At 47.1% G+C, this 18449-nt stretch overlaps 1 protein-coding gene across 3 annotated transcripts; it reads right to left on the bottom strand.

Moving 5' to 3' along the window:
• Window positions 1–520: 520 nt before the first annotated feature.
• Window positions 521–17355, bottom strand: LOC140732874 (uncharacterized). Of its 3 annotated transcripts, none has more exons than XM_073055522.1 (2): window positions 17299–17355; window positions 521–2360 (listed from the first exon to the last, which is right to left on the bottom strand). In XM_073055522.1, the coding sequence occupies exon 2, from the start codon at window positions 1951–1953 to the stop codon at window positions 862–864; it is 1092 nt and encodes a 363-aa protein (XP_072911623.1). In that variant the 5' UTR covers window positions 1954–2360; window positions 17299–17355; the 3' UTR covers window positions 521–861. The 3 variants fall into 3 exon arrangements, with proteins under 3 accessions (XP_072911623.1, XP_072911622.1, XP_072911624.1); XM_073055521.1 differs by having other exon boundaries at window positions 17229–17321; XM_073055523.1 differs by lacking the exon at window positions 17299–17355 and adding an exon at window positions 3842–3996.
• Window positions 17356–18449: the final 1094 nt, after the last annotated feature.

Consider the following 18449-nt stretch of genomic DNA (forward strand, 5'->3'; position numbering starts at 1 on the left):
TTCCCTTCTCCGCATCATACGTTCTTACCCCGACCATCGTCCAGAGCCCCAAACTCTGCCCTGTGCGGACCCGCCTCTGGTTTCTGACCCTGCCCCTTTGAACATCCAACTAATGGTTTCCCATTCTGTTTTCAGTCTTTAGAGGACGGGGTGTTTTCTAACAACCCTTTAGAAGCAGGGAAAATGACCCATAATGTGGAAATGAACACTGAATAAGGAGGTTAACTCCCAGTGTTATTCTCCATCAGCCCAGAGATTTGAGGGGTGAAGAACATCTCAGACAGAACTGCAGTCAGCTCGACTTCTTCAGTCTGCAGAGAATTCAAGGGAAACCTCTTCATCCACAGACTGGTAACTGTTTGGAACCCATCACCACAGGGAGAGCGAGAGGGGAACAACACGGGAGAATTTAAACGGACCATCGTGGAACTGAATCACTGGCAGGGTCCAGCCGGCCTGAGTTGACTCTCTACTGTGTACTGGGTGTGTTTTAAATTCACTACGTACCAGAGACAGAGTTTGAAATAGAACTGATTTATTTGTCTCAGATCCAGAATATTAAACTCCAGCCCCATTAAAGGTGAATGTGCAGCAGAAGAAACTCCTCCCGTGCCCAGTGACCAGGGTGCAGAACTGGGTGTGGTGAGCAGCAGCAATAATTGCAGAGTTCAGCACCGACAGTCACTCTCGAAATTGCATTCAGCAACGGTGATGGACAAATATCCAGCATGCAGCTTATTGAAACTTTCTCCCCAGTGTGAACCGGATAGTGTGTCACAAGGTTAGATTACCGAGTGAATCGCTTCCCACATTCACAGCAGGTGAACGGTCTTTCCCCAGTGTGAACTCAATGATGCACATTCAGTTGATTTGGCTGAGAGAAACTCTTCCCAAAGTCTGAGCAGGTGAACGGCTCTCCCCAGTGTGAACTCGCTGGTGTGCCAGTAGTTGGGATGATCGAGTGAATCCCTTCCCACATTCTGAGCAAATGAACGGCTTCTCCCCAGTGTGAACTGACTGGTGTCTCCGTAGGGTGGATGATTGAGTGAATCTCTTCCCACAGACTGAGCAGGTGAATGGCTTCTCCCCGGTATGAACTGACTGGTGTGTCAGTAGGTGAGATGACGAAGTGAATCCCTTCCCACAGTCTGAGCAGGTGAATGGCCTCTCTCCAGTGTGAACTCGCTGATGTATCTGCAGATCAGATGACCGAGTGAATCCCTTCCCACAATCTGAGCAGGTGAACGGCCTCTCCCCAGTGTGAACTGACTTGTGTGCCAGTAGCTTAGATGACTGAGTGAATCCCTTCCCACAATCTGAGCAGGTGAACGGCCGCTCCCCAGTGTGAAGTGTTCGGTGTACCAATAGGGTGGATGACGAGGTGAATCCCTTCCCACAGTCGGAGCAGGTGAATGGCTTCTCCCCAGTGTGAACTCGTTGGTGTCTCTGTAGGGCGGATAACTGAGTGAATCTCTTCCCACATTCTGAGCAGGTGAACGGCCTCTCTCCAGTGTGAACTCGCTGATGTACCTTCAGTTGAAATGAGTCAGTGAATCCCTTCCCACAGTCGGAGCAGGTGAACGGCTTCTCCCCAGTGTGAACTCGTTGGTGACTCTGTAGGTTGGATGACTGAGTGAATCCCTTCCCACAATCTGAGCAGGTGAATGGCCTCTCTCCAGTGTGAACTCTCTGATGTACCTTGAGCTGAGATGACTTTGTGAATTCCTTTCCACAGTCTGAGCAGGTGAACGGCTTCTCCCCAGTGTGAACTCGTTGGTGACTACGTAGGTGGGATGACTGAGTGAATCCCTTCCCACACACTGAGCAGGTGAACGGCCTCTCTCCAGTGTGAACTCGCTGATGCACCTTCAGATTAGCTGAGCAAGTGAATCCCTTCCCACAGTCCGAGCAGGTGTACGGCCTCTCCCCGGTGTGAACTCGCTTGTGAGCCATTAGATCAGACAACCGAGTGAATCCTTCCCCACAAATTCAGCAGATGACCAGCCTCTGTCCACTGTGAACTGACTGGTGTGTCCACAGGTGGGAAGACCGACTGAATCCCTTCTCACACACAGAACAGATGAATGGCCTTGTCCCAGTGTGAACTTGCTGATGTACCTTCAGTTGAGATGATCAAGTGAATCCATTCCCACTGTCTGAGCAGGTGAATGGGTCCCCCCTGTGTAAAATGACGGGCATGCCAGTCGGTCAGATGATCGAGTGAATTCCTCCCCACAGTCTGAGTAGGAAGGATGATGGAGTGAATCCCTTGCTCCACTTCTTAAATATCTGGACAGAGACAGCAAAACTGGTGTGTTGTGTTCGAGATTCCTGTAGATGAATTCCTTGTAATTTTTAACCTGTGAAAAGATTTACAAAATCCATCAATGGGTGTCGGACAACATTTCAGATAAGATCCCTTGAGTTGTCGAGGTGTGAGATGGTATCACACTGTTACAGTGAAGTTCAACCGAAGTTGGAGAGAGAAATCATCTTCTACCTGGGCACAGTGCTGGTATCTGGAATGACCATCAAACTCTATGATGCTCTTCCTGTCTCTATAAGAATGGGGCATTTCTGCCGTCTCCAGTCTGTGACCTGGCTCTGTTTGACTCTCTCCATTGGTATTATTCCCTGTCCCCACTGCATGGGTGCCTGACCCCTCAATAACTGAAACACTCTCTGGATAGAGAATTGGCTGGCAGACAGGAAGCAAAGAGTGGGAATAAACGGGACCTTTTCAGAATGGCAGGCAGTGACTAGTGGGGTACCACAAGGCTCAGTGCTGGGACCCCAGTTGTTTACAATATATATTAATGATTTAGACGAGGGAATTAAATGCAGCATCTCCAAGTTTGCGGATGACATGAAGCTGGGCGGCATTGTTAGCTGTGAGGAGGATGCTAAGAGGATGCAGGGTGACTTGGATAGGTTAGCTGAGTGGGCAAATTCATGGCAGATGCAATTTAATGTGGATAAATGTGAGGTTATCCACTTCGGTGGCAAGAACAGGAAAACAGATTATTATCTGAACGGTGGCCGATTAGGAAAAGGGGAAGTGCAATGAGACCTGGGTGTCATTGTACACCAGTCATTGAAGGTGGGCATGCAGGTACAGCAGGCAGTGAAAAAGGCGAATGGTATGTTGGCATTCATAGCAAGAGGATTTGAGTACAGGAGCAGGGAGGTTCTACTGCAGTTGTACAAGGCCTTGGTGAGACCACACCTGGTGAATTGTGTGCAATTTTGGTCCCCTAATCTGAGGAAAGACATTCTTGCCATAGAGGGAGTACAAAGAAGGTTCACCAGATTGATTCCTGGGATGGCAGGACTTTCATATGAAGAAAGACTGGATCGACTAGGCTTATACTCACTGGAATTTAGAAGATTGAGGGGGGATCTTACTGAAACGTATAAAATTCTAAAGGGATTGTACAGGCTAGATGCAGGAAGATTGTTCCCGATGTTGGGGAAGTCCAGAACGAGGGGTCACAGTTTAAGGATAAAGGTGAAGCCTTTCAGGACCAAGAAGAGGAGAAACTTCTTCACACAGAGAGTGGTGAACCTGTGGAATTCTCTGCCACAGGAAACAGTTCAGGCCAGATCACTGGCGATATTTAAGAGGAAGTTAGATATGGCCCTTGTGGCTAAAGGGATCGGGGGTATGGAGAGAAGGCAGGTACAGGGTTCTGAGTTGGATGATCAGCCATGATCATACTGAATGGCGGTGCAGGCTCGAAGGGCCGAATGGCCTACTCCTGCACCTATTTTCTATGCTTCTATGTTTTCTCTCAAGTAAATAGCCTTTGTTGATGTGAAGCTGGGATTTTCTTTTACATACTGTTAAAGTGCCACAGTTTGAAAGCCATGTGAAACTTTCCTGCCCAGATGAATCGTTGGTCTGCGCAGCTGTTAAAAGGAATTAGAGTGAATATTAGTATTATTTCTGGTTTTTATCTTGGTCATAGAAAATTACAACACAGAAGCAGGCCCTTTGGGCCATCTAGTATGAGCTGAACTATTTAAGCTGCCCACTCCCATACCCCTACCATCCAGGTACCTGTGAAACCTCTTAAATATTGAAATCAAGCTCACATGCATCACTTGTGAGCTCATTCCACCCCCGGACGACCGTCTGTGTGAAGAAGTTTCCCCTCATGTTCCAAGGAATAAAGCCCCAGACCTGTTCAATCTCTCCTTATAACCCAAGTCCTCCAGACCTGGCAACATCCTTGTGAATTTTCTCTGAATTCTTTCAACCTCTTTCACGTCTTTCCTGTAGACTGGTGACCAAACCTGCAGACAATACTCCAAATTAGGCTTCACCGATGTCTTGTACAACGTCAACATAACATCCATCTCCTGTACTCAGTACTTTGGTTTATGAAGGACAATGAGCCAAAATCTTTCTTTCCGTCCCTATCGAACTGTGACACCACTTTCAGTGAAATATAGACCTGTATTCCCAGATCCCTTTTTTAACAACACTCCACAGTGCCCGACCAGTCACTGTGTAAGACCCACCCTGGTAGGTCGTACCAAAGTGCAAAACCTCACACTTGTCTGCATTAACTTCCATTTTCCATTTCTCAACCCATTTCTCCAGCGGCTCCAGATCACACTGCAAGCCAGGATAGTCTTCTCACAGTCCACTACACTCCCAGTCTTCGTGTCATCCACAAATTTGCTGATTCGGCTAACCATGTTATCATCCAGATGACTGATATAGATGACAAACAACAACAGATCCAGCACTGATCCCTGAGACACACCACTAGTCACAGGCCTCCGGTCAGAGAGGCCACCATCTGCTACCACACTCTGGCTTCTCCCAAAGATAGTGACTCATCCAATTTACTATCTCATCTTGAATGCTGAGTGACTGAACCTTCTTGACCAACATCCAATATGAGACTTTGTCAAGTGCCTTGCTAAAGTCCATGTAGACAACATCCACTGCCTTGCCTTCATCCATTTTCCTGATAACTTCCTCGAGAGATTCTGTAAACTGGTTAGACATGGCCTACCATACAAAAAGCCATGCTGCCTATCCTTAATCATGTCCTCAGCTATCCAAATACTTATATATCCGGTTCCTGCACACACATTACAATAAATTTCCCCCTGCTGATGTCAAGCTCACTGATGTATAATTTCCTAGTTTATTTTTAGAGCCTTTCTTGTTCAGTGGAGCAACACTGGCTGTCCTCCAATCCTCCAGTACCTCACTTGTCTCTAAGGATGATTTAAATATCTGTGCTTGGGCTCCAACAATTTCTGCACTTGTCTTCCACAGGGTCCTAGGGAACAACTTGTCAGGGCCTGGGGATATATCCATGCTAATTTGCCTAATGACAGCAAACCCCTCCACCTCTGTAATCTGTACAGTGTCCATGAAGTTGATGCCGCTTTGCCTCACTTCTACAGACTCTGTGTCCGTCTCCTGAGTAAACACAGATGCAAAAATATATTTAAAATATCCCCCATCTCTTTTGCCTCCTGTATAGATCACCATTCTGATTTTCCAGAGGATTAATTTTTTTTCTCTTGCAATCTTTTTGCTCGTAACATATCCGCAGAGTCCCTGAGGATTCACCTACACCTTGCCTGCTGGGGCAAACTCATGCCTTCTTTTATTTCTTTCATAAGTGTTCACTTGAATTTCCTGCACTTCATGAATACCCCATTTGTTCCTATCTGCCTGTACCTGGTATGTTTGTAAAGCATTTTGTTGTTTGTATTCTCCTTTCTTGTAAAAAGGGTGTAAATGTAGTCAGCTCCATCTTGGGCACTAGCCTAAAAAGTACCCGAGACATCTTCAGTGAGCGGTGTCTCAGAAAGGCAGTGCCCATTATGAAGGACCTCCAGCACCCAGGGCATGCCCTTTTCTCACTGTTACCATCAGGGAGGAGGTACCAAAGCCTGAAGGCACACACTCAGTGATTCAGGAACAGATTCTTCCGCTCTGCCATCTGATTCCTACATGGACACTGAACCCCTGGGCACTATCTCACTTTTTTAATATATATTGTTTCTGTTTTTTGCAAGACTTTTAATCTATTCAATATCTGTATACTGTATAAAGAATAATGAATAAGATTCACTTATTTATTTATTATTACTATTATTATTGTTCGTCTATATTTCTTTGAGATTCGAAGCAAGGAGGCTGTGAGTGGAACGGCTGAGGGTGTTTTGGAGAGAAGGAATTGTACTACTCGGGTTAAAGACAGACAAGACTGTGCAGGCCTGTGACGCCAGCCAGTAGAGCAGGAAAAGTTTGACAAGAAGACCACCATATCCAGTGGGCAGAGGAGTGGGTTTGGCTCATACAGGCTGCGGCGGTAATGGGACGAGGCGAGGTAGGTTTACCTGTGTTAATTGTGGAAAGGAAAGGAAGAATGTGTGTGAGGCCCGTGTTCTGTGCTCGCTGTCCGATGTGGGAGGTCCTGGAGTCTCCCAGCCTGCCGGGCGGCCATATCTGCACCAGGTGCGTCGAGCTGCAGTTCCTTAGGGACCGTGTTAGGGAACTGGAGCTGCAGCTCGATGACCTTCGTCTGGTCAGGGAGAGTGAGGAACGGATAGAAAGGAGTTATGGGCAGGTGGTCACACCAAGGCCACGGGAGACAGGCAAGTGGGTAAGGAGAAAAGTCAGGTACTAGAGAATACCCCTGTGGCTATACCCCTTGACAATAAGTACTCCTGTTTGAGTACTGTTGGAGGGGACAGACTACCTGGAGGAAGCAACAGTGGCCATGCCTCTGGCACAGAGTCTAGCCCTGTGGCTCAGAAGGGTAGGGAAAGGAAGAGAAAGGCAGTAGTGATAGGGGACTCTATAGTCGGGGGTCAGACAGACGATCCTGTGGACGCAGGGAAGAAACTCGGATGGTAGTTTGCCTCCCAGGTGCCGGGGTCCGGGATGTTTCTGATCATGCCCACGATATCCTGCGGTGGGAGGGAGAACAGCCAGAGGTCGTGGTACCTATTGATACCAATGACACAGGCAGGAAAAGGGAAGAGGTCCTGAAAGAAGACTACAGGGAGTAAGGAAGGAAGTTCAGGAGCAGGACTGCAAAGGTAATATTCTTGGGATTACTGCCTGTGCCACGTGACAGTGACTACAGGAATAGAATGAGGTGGAGGATAAATGTGTGGCTGAGGGGTTGGAACAGGGGGCAGGGATTCAGATTTCTGGATCATTGGGACCTCTTTTGGGACGGGTTGCACTTGAATCCAGGGGCAGGAGGTTTGCTGAAGCTACTGTGGAGAGTTTAAACTAGAATTGTTGGGGGGGGGGGGGGGTGGGAACCGAACTGAAGAGACTGGGGAAGAGGCGTGTTAGGGTTAATGTTAGGGTTAATTCGAGACTGCCATTACAGGTCAGGAGTGGCTCACGTAATGAGAGGGAGGGGGGAGCGAAACTGGGGACCCCGCTACACCGAAACTAAGTGTCACGCGATTCAGTAAACAAAAGAAACAGGTAACTCGTGAGCATATGGCTGCGGGCCAATAAGATGGACACAAGTGCCCGATATTACCTAATATATAGTGGAGGGTTGTGCTGGGGGGGAAAAGGGATATAAATAAGAGCAGATTGTAAGGGGAGGTCGGAACGCGCCTTCTCCAGCGGGGGTCTTGTCTCCTCGCTGTGCCAGTTGCGATTCTGCCAATAAAGCCACGTTTTGCTATATTCCGGTGTTGGTTGTCTCTCTTCCTAAACGAACACAGGGCAGAATTTCAAGCCCAACAATTGGTGACCCCGACTTGGGGAGGGAAGAGACAACACAGGCTGGCGGGTCCGACGGCAGACAACTTGCGGCCGCAAGCTCGACTAAGGTCAGGAAGTGCCTGTTATATCGAAGACTTCCACTAGATAGTTAAATCACTGAGTTAGATCTTGTCTGCTGACGGATCCTCACCAACCCCAAATTACCCTGGGAGAGATCATTCCCGGTGCAGAATCGTGACTGGTAAGTACTAACTCTTATCTGTTTTTAGGAAGATCCTCCGCCCGTGGAAAAGTCTTCTGAGTGAGGGTACCCGCCGCCCACGATGGGCATAAAAGTCTCAGGAGTGAGGAGGAGAAGAGAAAGTGTTCCGCGGTACACCTTAGTGCACGGGGATACTGACGGCGCCTACCTTAGACTGGTTGTTAAGAGGAGAAATCTCCCACGCGAAGGTCAGGTTTTGAAAGGCGACCGTCCCATATTTGATCCTCTCTGTGTACTAGGGAGCCATGGAGCACTTCAATTTCGAGTTACCGAAACTCAGACATTTGTGTGTTGAGTAACAGAGTATATGAGAGTTTTTAGAAATATGGTAAAATTGATAACTGTGCGAGTTCAATAAACTAACAGTGAGCAGCCGCAGGGGTCGGACACCATCAAGGTAGGAGTGGAAGTGTTCCTCCGAGGCCCGGGGAAGCTCACCTGGAACGGAAAATGGTGGCATGGTCCATACCCTGTAACCGAGGTCTCCAACAGGGCATTAAAAGGTAAGAAGGGAGGGGGACAATAACTGGCATCATTTTCTACTGGCTAAATAAGACCTCTGGCAAGTGGGGAGCGTTTCTGGGACAGTCGGCTCTAGGACTGTCTATTTCAATTGCTATCTTTATTACGTGTGGTTGTTGTTGCGGGACTATAGATCGAGCCTTGACCGGAAAGGATGGAACTCCACCGGCGTACCAGGCACCCTTGTTCCCAATGGAAGGGGAGGACACGGCCCTCCTGAAAAGCGGACGCGCTATGGGAGGACACGGACTGAAATGGACCATGGCAAGGGGGGATTGTGAATTTGTTCTTGAATAAGTTTTCTGAAATGTTGCATGCTTCTTGTAAAAATTGCGGATGTTTAGGGAACCCCTACCCATATTTTGTGACCCTAGGTCGGACAAATCAGGATAAGCAAATAGGGAGGACACGCCAAAGAGTGCCGGGGGACGCTCGTCTCCCTGCCTGATCCCGGCAGCCGCGGAAAAGCTTGTAAGGGGTGTGGCCTCTGGGAGGCCAAGGGAGGGAGTGTTAGGGTTAATGTTAGGGTTAATTCGAGACTGCCATTACAGGTCAGGAGTGGCTCACGTAATGAGAGGGAGGGGGGAGCGAAACTGGGGACCCCGCTACACCGAAACTAAGTGTCACGCGATTCAGTAAACAAAAGAAACAGGTAACTCGTGAGCATATGGCTGCGGGCCAATAAGATGGACACAAGTGCCCGATATTACCTAATATATAGTGGGGGGTTGTGCTGGGGGGGAAAAGGGATATAAATAAGAGCAGATTGTAAGGGGAGGTCGGAACGCGCCTTCTCCAGCGGGGGTCTTGTCTCCTCGCTGTGCCAGTTGCGATTCTGCCAATAAAGCCACGTTTTGCTATATTCCGGTGTTGGTTGTCTCTCTTCCTAAACGAACACAGGGCAGAATTTCAAGCCCAACAGGCGGTTGGGTCACAAATTGAGAAAGCTTGGAGACAGTGTGTGAGGGAGGATAGGCAGGTGATAGAGAAGGGACGCACTCAAACTGATGGTTTGAGATGTGTCTATTTTAACGCAAGGAGTATTGTGAACAAAGCGGATAAACTTAGACCATGGATCAGTACTTGGAGCTAATCAGTACTTGCTGTGGTGGCTATTACAGAGACTTGAATGGCTCAGGGGCAGGAATGGTTACTTCATGTGCCGGGTTTTAGATGTTTCAGAAAGGACAGGGAGGGAGGCAAAAGTGGGGGGGGGGGGGGCATGGCACTGTTGATCAGAGATAGTGTCACAGCTGCAGAAAAGGTGGACGCCATGGAGGGATTGTCTACGGAGTCTCTGGGTGGGGGTTAGGAACAGGAGGCTTCAATAACTCTACTGGGTGTTTTTTATAGGACGCCCAATAGTAACAGGGATATCGAGGAGCAGATAGGGAAACAGATCCTGGGAAGGTGTAATAATAACAGAGTTGTCGTGATGGGAGATTTTAATTTCCCAAATATCGACTGGCATCTCCCTAGAGCAAGGGGTTCCGATGGGGTGGAGTTTGTTACGTGTGTTCTGGAAGGTTTCTTGACACAATACATAGATAAGCCTACAAGAGGAGAGTCTGTACTTGATTTTGTATTAGGAAATGAACCTGGTCAGGTGTCAGATCAATCAGTGGGAGAGCATTTTGGAGATAGTGATCATAATTCTATCTCCTTTACAATAGCACTGGAGAGAGATAGGAACAGACAAGTTAGAAAAGCGTTTAATTGGACTAAGGGGAATTATGAGGCTATCAGGCAGGAACTTAGAAGCTTAAATTGGGAACAGATGTTCTCAGAGAAAGGAACGGAAGAAATGTAGCAAATATTCAGGGGAAATTTGTGCGGAGTTCTGCATAGGTATGTTCCAATGAAACAGGGAAATCTTATTGAATTTTTTGAAGAGGTTACTAGGAAAGTTGACGAGGGTAAAGCAGTGGATGTTGTCTTTATGGACTTCAGTAAGGTCTTTGACAAGGTTCCACACGGAAGGTTAGAGAGGAAGGTTCAATCATTAGGTATTAATATTGAAGTAGTAAAATGGATTCAACAGTGGTTGGATGGGAGATGCCAGAGAGTAGTGGTGGATAACTGTTTGTCAGGATGGAGACCAGTGACTAGTGGTGTGCCACAGGGATCTGTACTGAGTCCAATGTTGTTTTTCATATTCATTATTGATCTGGATGATGGGGTGGAAAAATGGATTAGTAAGTGTACTAAGATAGGTGGCGTTGTGGATAATGAAGTAGGTTTTCAAAGCTTGCAGAGAGATTTAGGCCAGTTAGAAGAGTGGGCTGAAAGATGGCAGATGGAGTTTAATTCCGAAAAATGTGAGGTGCTACATTTTGGTAGGAATAATCAAAATAAGACATACATGGTAAATGGTAGGGCATTGAGGAATGCAGTAGAACAGAGTGATCTAGGAATAATGGTGCATAGTTCCCTGAAGGTGGAATCTCATGTGGATAGGGTGGTGAAGAAAGCTTTTGGTATGCTGACCTTTACAAATCAGAGCATTGAGTATAATAGTTGGGATGTAATGTTAAAATTGTACAAGGCATTGGTGAGGCCAAATTTGGAGTATTGTGTACAGTTCTGGTCACCGAATTATAGGAAAGATGTCAACAAATTAGAGAGAGTACAGAGGAGATTTACTAGAATGTTACCTGGGTTTCAGCACCTAAGTTACAGAGAAAGGTTGAACAAGTTAGGTCTTTATTCTTTGGAGCGTAGAAGGTTGAGGGGGGGACTTGATAGAGCTATTTAAAATTATGAGGGGGATAGATAGAGTTGATGTGGATAGGTTTTTTTCCATTGAGAGTAGGGGAGATTCAAACAAGAGGGCATGAGTTGAGAGTTAAGGGGCAAAAGTTTAGGGGTAACATGAGGGGGAACTTCTTTACTCAGAGAGTGCTAGCTGTGTGGAACGAGCTTCCAGTAGAAGTGATAGAGGCAGGTTCGATTTTGTCATTTAAAAAAAATTGGATAGGTATATGGACAGGGAAGGAATGGAGGGTTATGGGCTGAGTGCGGGCCAGTGGGACTAGGTGAGAGTAAGCCTTCGGCAAGGACTAGAAGGGCCGAGATGGCCTGTTTCTGTGCTGTAATTGTTAGATTGTTATATAGGGAAGTTATGGTAGGGGACAGGAACCGTGGTGTACAAAGGCTGTAGTAAATCTAGTCAAGAAGAAAAGCTTACAAAAGGTTCAGAGAGCTAGGTAATGTTAGAGATTATAAGGGTAACAGGAAGGAGCTTAAGAAGGAAATTAGGAGAGCCAGAAGGGGCCATGAGAAGGCCTTGGCAGGCAGGATTAAGGAAAACCCCAGGGCATTCTACAAGTATGTGAAGAGCAAGAGGATAGAACCTAAAGATAGGACCTATCAAGTGTGACAGTGGGAAAGTGTGTATGGAACTGGAGGAAATAGCCGAGGTACTTAATGACTACTTTACTATGGAAACGGATCTTGGTGATTGTAGTGATGACTTGCAGCGGACTGAGAAGATTGAGTATGTAGATATTAAGAAAGAGGATGTGCTGGAACTTTCGGAAAGCATCAAGTTGGATAAGTCACCAGGACCAAAGGAGATGTACCCCAGGCTACTGTGGGAGGTGAGGGAGGAGATTGCTGAGCCTCTGGCGATGATCTTTGCATCATCAATGGGGACGGGAGAGGTTCCAGAGGATTGGAGGGTTGTGGATGTTGTTCCCTTTTTCAAGAAACGGAGTAGAGATAGCACAGGAAATTATAGACTTCAGTGGTTGCTAAGTTGATAGAGAAGATCATAAGAGGCAGGATTTATGAACATCTGGAGGCATAATATGATTAGGAATAGTTAGCATGGCTTTGTCAAGGGCAGGTCGTGCCTTATGAGTCTGATTGAATTTTTTGAGGATGTGACAAAACACATTGATGAAGGAAGAGCAGTAGATGTAGTGTATATGGTTTTCAGCAAGGCATTTGATAAGGCACCCCATGCAAAGCTTATTGAGATAGTAAGGAGGCATGGGATCCAAGGGGACCTTGCTTGAGGATATGGCTTGACCACGGAAGGCAAAGAGTGGTTGTAGATGGGTCATATTTTGCATGGAAGTCAGTGACCAGAGGAGTACCTCAGGGATCTGTTCTGAGACCCTTACTCTGCGTGATTTTTATAAATGACCTGGATGAGGAAGTGGATGGATGGGTTAGTAAGTTTGCTGATGACACAAAGGTTGGGAGTGTTGTGAATAGTGTGGAGGGCTGTCAGAGGTTACAGCGGGAAATGGATAGGATGCAAAACTGGGCTGAGAAGTGGCAGATGGAGTTCAACCCATATAAGTGGTTCATTTTGGTAGGACAAATATGATGGCAGAATATAGTATTAATGGTAAGACTGTTGGCAGTGTGGAAGATCAGAGGGATCTTGGTGTCCGAGTCCATAGGAGGCTCAAAGCAGCTGCACAGGTTGACGCAACACACACAAGAGAACAGGCAGTATCTGTAGGAAGAAGTACAGTCGACATTTCGGGCCAAGACCCTTCGTCAGGACAAATGGAAAAATGAGACAGTAAGAGATTTGAAAGTGGGCAGAGGAGGGGGAGACCCAAAATGATCGGAGAAGACAGGAGCGGGAGGGGTGAAGCCAAGAGCTGGAAAGGTGATTGGCTAAAGGGATACAAGGGTGGAGAAGAGGGAATATCAAAGGACAAAAAGCCTGGGATGAAAGAAAGCGGGAGGGAAGCTCCAGAACAGGCAAGGAATTGGGAAGAGGGGGAGAGGAGGTGGGGAGAGGGGGGGGAGGAGGGAAAAATTAATTTTAGTGATGGAGTAAGCAGGGAAGGAGGGGCATTAATGGAAGTTAGAGAAATCAATATTCATGCCATCAGGTTTTAGGCTACCCAGCCGGTATATAAGGTGTTGTTCCTCCAACCTGAGTGTGGCTTCACCTTGACAGTAGAAGAGGCCATTGATTGACATATCGAAATGGGAATCTTAACGACAGGTTGACTCTGTGGTTAAGAAGGTGCACGGTGTATTAGCCTTCATCAATTGTGGAACTGAATTTAAGAGCAGAGAGGTAATGTTGCAGCTACATAGGACCCTGATCAGACTCCACTTGGGGTACTGTGCTCAATTCTGATCGCCTCACTACAGGAAGGATGTGGTGTCAGCCCCAGGGTGCTCAAAGCCTGTGCCCCTCAGCTACGTGGAGTACTTCACCATGTCTTCAACCTGAGCCTGAGTCTCCAGAAGGTTCCTGTGCTGTGGAAGACGTCCTGCCTCGTTCCTGTACCGAAGACACCATGCCCCAGTGGCTCCAATGACTACAGACCGGTGGCATTGACCTCCCACATCATGAAGACCCTGGAGAGACTTGTTCTAGAGCAGCTCCGGCCTATGGTTAGGCCACGCTTAGACCCCCTCCAGTTCGCCTACCAGCCCCGACTAGGAGTTGAGGATGCCATCGTCTACCTGCTGAACCGTGTCTACGCCCACCTGGACAAGCCGGCGAGCACTGTGAGGGTCATGTTTTTTGACTTCTCCAGTGCATTCAACACCATCCGCCCTGCTCTGCTGGGTGAGAAGCTGACAGTAATGCAGGTGGATGCTTCCCTGGTGTCACGGTTATTGATTACCTGACTGGCAGACCACAGTAGGTGCGCTTGCAACACTGTGTGTCAGACAGAGTGGTCAGCAGCACTGGAGCTCTACAGGGAACTGTCCTGTCTCCCTTTCTCTTCACCATCTGCACCTCGGACTTCAACTACAACAGAGTCCTGCCATCTTCAGAAGTTTTCTGATGACTCTGCCATAGTTGGATGCATCAGCAAGGGAGATGAGGCTGAGTACAGGGCTATGGTGGGAAACATTGTCACATGGTGCGAGCAGAATCATCTGCAGTTTAATGTGAAAAAGACTAAGGAGCTGGTGGTGGACCTGAGGAGGGCTAAGGCACCGGTGACCCCTGTTTCCATCCAAGGGGTCAGTGTGGACATGGTGGAGGATTACAAATGCTTGGGGATACGAATTGACAATAAACTGAACTGGTCAAAGAACACTGGAGCTGTCTACAAGAAGGGTCAGAGCTGTCTCTATTTCCTGAGGAGACTGAGGTCCTTTAACATCTGCCGGACGATGCTGAGGATGTTCTACATGTCTGTGGTGGCCAGTGCTATCATGTTTGCTGTTGTGTGCTGGGGCAGCAGGCTGAGGGTAGCGGACACCAACAGAATCAACAAACTCATTCGTAAGGCCAGTGATGTTGTGGGGATGGAACTGGACTCTCTGACGGTGGTGTCTGAAAAGAGGATACTGTCCAAGTTGCATGCCATCTTGGACAATATCTCCCATCCACTCCATAATGTACTGATTAGGCACAGGAGTACATTCAGCCAGAGACTCATTCCACCGAGATGCAACACTGAGCGTCATAGGAAGTCATTCCTGCCTGTGGCCATCAAACTTTACAACTCCTCCCTCAAAGTGTCAGACACCCTTAATAGGCTGGTCCTAGACTGGTTTCCACTTGGCATAATTTAATTATTATTTAATTATTCTTGGTTTTATATTGCTATATTTCTACACTGTTCTTGGTTGGTCTGACTGTAATGAAACCCAATTTCCCTCGGGATCAATAAAGTATGTCTGTCTGTCTGAAACCATAGAAAGGGTGCAGAGGAGATTTACAAGGATTTTGCTTGGTTTGGGGAGCATGCCTTATGAAGACAGGTTGAGTGAACTCGGCCTTTTCTCCTTGGAGCGAAGGAGGATGAGAGGTGACCTGATAGAGTTATATAACGTGACGAGAGGCATTGATCGTGTGGATAGTCAGAGGGTTTTTCCCAGGGCTGAAATGGTTGCCACAAGAGGACACAGGTTTAAGGTGCTTGAGAGTAGGGACAGAGGAGATGTCAAGGGTAAGTTGTTTTACGCAGAGAGTGGTGAATCAGTGGAATGGGCTGCTGACAACGGTGGTGGAGGTGGATATGATAGGGTCTTTTAAGAGACTTTTGTATAGGTACATGGAGCTTAGAAAAATAGAGGGCTATGAGTATCCCTAGTAATTTTTAAGGTAGGGACATGTTCGTCGCAAGTTTGTGGGCCTAAGGCCTGTATTGTGCTGTAGGTTTTCTATGTTTTTATATTATGTATTAGATTGAACTGCTGCTGTTAAGTTAACAAGTTTCAGGACACTTGCCGGTGATGATAAACTCAATTCTGATTCTGATTGTTTTTGATCTGGGAGAGGAAAGCCAAAGGGATGATGCAGGATTCATTAGTTTTGGGAACAAAATATCTGTAGATGTGAACTTACCGCTATCCAGGAAATTTACTAAGACAGGTGTGTAAAAAGAGTCCAAAGGATCATTGGGGACCCGAGTTATTCCAACCACAAACTGTTCCAGCTGCTACCAGCTCCTTCTAGTTCTGTTCCCCTAACGAACGAATCACATATCACCCCTGACTTTACACTGCTAGGTAACACCCCCAACAGTTTCTAAAGTGGTCCACCTGTTGTTGTGTGGGATGGCCACAAGAGCACTCTGTGATGGCTATTTAACCTCATTCACCTTCCTGACTCTCACCCAGTTTCCTGTGTTCTGTACCTTGGGTGTAACTCACCTTTCTTCATGTCATATCTATCACCCCCTCCAACTCCCGGATGATCCGGAATTCATCCATTTCCAGCTCCAACTCCTTAAACTGCAGCTGGATGCACATCTTGTAGGTGAGGGCATCAGGGACACTGGAGGTCTCCCCACCTTCCCACCAATGTTCCCTCTAATTTGAAATTACCAGAATGTGCAAAAATCTTGCGCTGTGCAATTTTTACTCAGTGACAACACCTGCACACTCAATTTTATATACAGAGGTATTCATTTTAACAGCAAGCAAATCACTTTCAATAAGAACTTTGATCTCTTCTGGGTTTGATCAAGTTCATCTGCACTCTCACACAACCTATGTAGGAAGTCTGCAGTGGGTTATGAAGAATTTTCTCACCAGAGCTTTTGAACACTGTCCATATGTGATTTTCTTGCTAAATGCCGCTTTAAAAAGTCAAATTTCCAATTATCATTCCACTTCTGCCCACTTGCAAATTCTCCAGCAATTTTTGCATCACCACAATACACACAGGTAACACCAGTTTCTGTATTGTACATAAATATTTCCCCTGAACCCTCCCCCAGTGACTGACGGTGGTGAACTCAGTGATGACAATGCCAATGAATATGACGGGAAGGGCAGTAGTCTGTCTCATTGGAGTCTGGCACATTTGTGACGTGAAAGTTACTTGTTGCCCGGGGCAAAGCAGTTTGATATCATTATGTACCCAGACAGAATGGGTCAAAACATGTTCCCACGGGTAGAAAAGACCAGAACAAGAGGAGGACAAGCAACACACACAAAATGCTGGAGAACTCAGCAGGCCAGGCAGCATCTATGGAAGAGAGTACTAATGCTGAGCTCCTCCAGCAATTTGTGTGTGTTGCTTGGATTTCCAGCATCTCCGGATTTTCTCTTGCTTGTGAATAGAGTAGGTGATTTTCTCAGCTGGTGATGTAAAAGATTTTGTTCCCTTTCTCCGAGTTCCTAATCCTTGCATTTAGACAGCTGGAGCTCAGCTCTGTCTGAGAGATCCATCCCCTCATCAGCCGGAAGCTCCCCGGGGCCCGTGTACGGATCGTGGGGCTGAGAGACAGGGACGAGAGTAGGACTGTCCCGGGATTGCGGGTCACTCACGGTTTGCGAAGTTCACAGTAATTATCCCGAAGTCGGTGCTGAAAAATTAGGCCCGAAAACGAACTCTCACCTGCTGTCGATACTTCCTACTTTGTATATTTCACGCATGCGTGATGTCGGTGACGTCAACAATCCTGACGCCTGCGCATTTGATTGGTGCTTCAGCGAAGGCGAAATTTTTAACGCAGGGCTTTATGGGTAATTACGGTACCATTAAAACATTCTGCAAGCCCCGGTTTCATGTCCGGTTGCCAGTGTGGCTGAGAATGTTGTAGCTGGGTGACCGGGCAGTGTTTTTGTGTCCCTTTTTTCGGCTGCCTGAGCGGTGCTTTTGGACGTGGCTGCGGTCTGGACTCAGGGCTGAGGAACTGCTGTGGTGTTGTTGGGGACATTCTGTGGGAATATTGACCGACGGCCTGTACAGGTCCAGAACGATATTTGTACACGGTTCCTTGCAAACTTCAATAGGATGGCAGGGAGGGAGACTGATGGTGACAGCAGCAGCACGGAGATTGAGTGGGAAGAGGTGGGGAGAGGGACGAAGAATAGGAAGGGTGGAAGAGAAAGAAAGGAGGTGAGTCGGAAAATGAGGGAAGAGGAGTTGAAGAAAAGGGCCCGAGGGCAAAATTGCTAAATGTAGTGGTAAGATTTGAGGGGGAAGGGGGAGTGAAGAAAATCAATCCGCTTAATCTAACAAAAATCATCAGAGGGCAAGTAGGGGAAGTGAGCCAAGCGAGAATTTTAGGAGATGGAAACCTGCTGATAGGATGTAAAACTAAAGAGCAGATGGAGAAGGCAATGAAAGTGACTAATGTTGGGGAAGTCAAAGTGTCCAGGGTTGTAAGAGTTGGAGCACAAAGGGTCAATGGTTGCAAGGGGTTAATCTCTGGGCTTCCCCTCAGTGTTAATATGAAGGAGCGAGTGGAGAATTTAAGGGTGAGGAATAGTTCAGTGAAGAGCGTGAAAAGAATGACAAGGGGAGCACAGAAAAGGGAGACTGAAAATGTTCTGGTAGAATTTGAGGATAAGGTGCCTCCAAAGGAGTTATATTTTGGATTTCTGAGATACAATGTAAGAGAATATATACCGAAACCTATGAGGTGTTTCAATTGCCAGGAGTTTGGTCATGTGGCCAAAGTGTGCAAAGAAAAGAGAAAATGTGCAAGGTGTGGTGGGGAACATGAATATGGAAAATGTGGAGAGGGAGTGGGACCAAAGAGC

The sequence above is a fragment of the Hemitrygon akajei genome, chromosome 9, assembly GCF_048418815.1.
Source record: "Hemitrygon akajei chromosome 9, sHemAka1.3, whole genome shotgun sequence".
Classification (NCBI taxonomy): Eukaryota; Metazoa; Chordata; class Chondrichthyes; order Myliobatiformes; family Dasyatidae; genus Hemitrygon; species Hemitrygon akajei.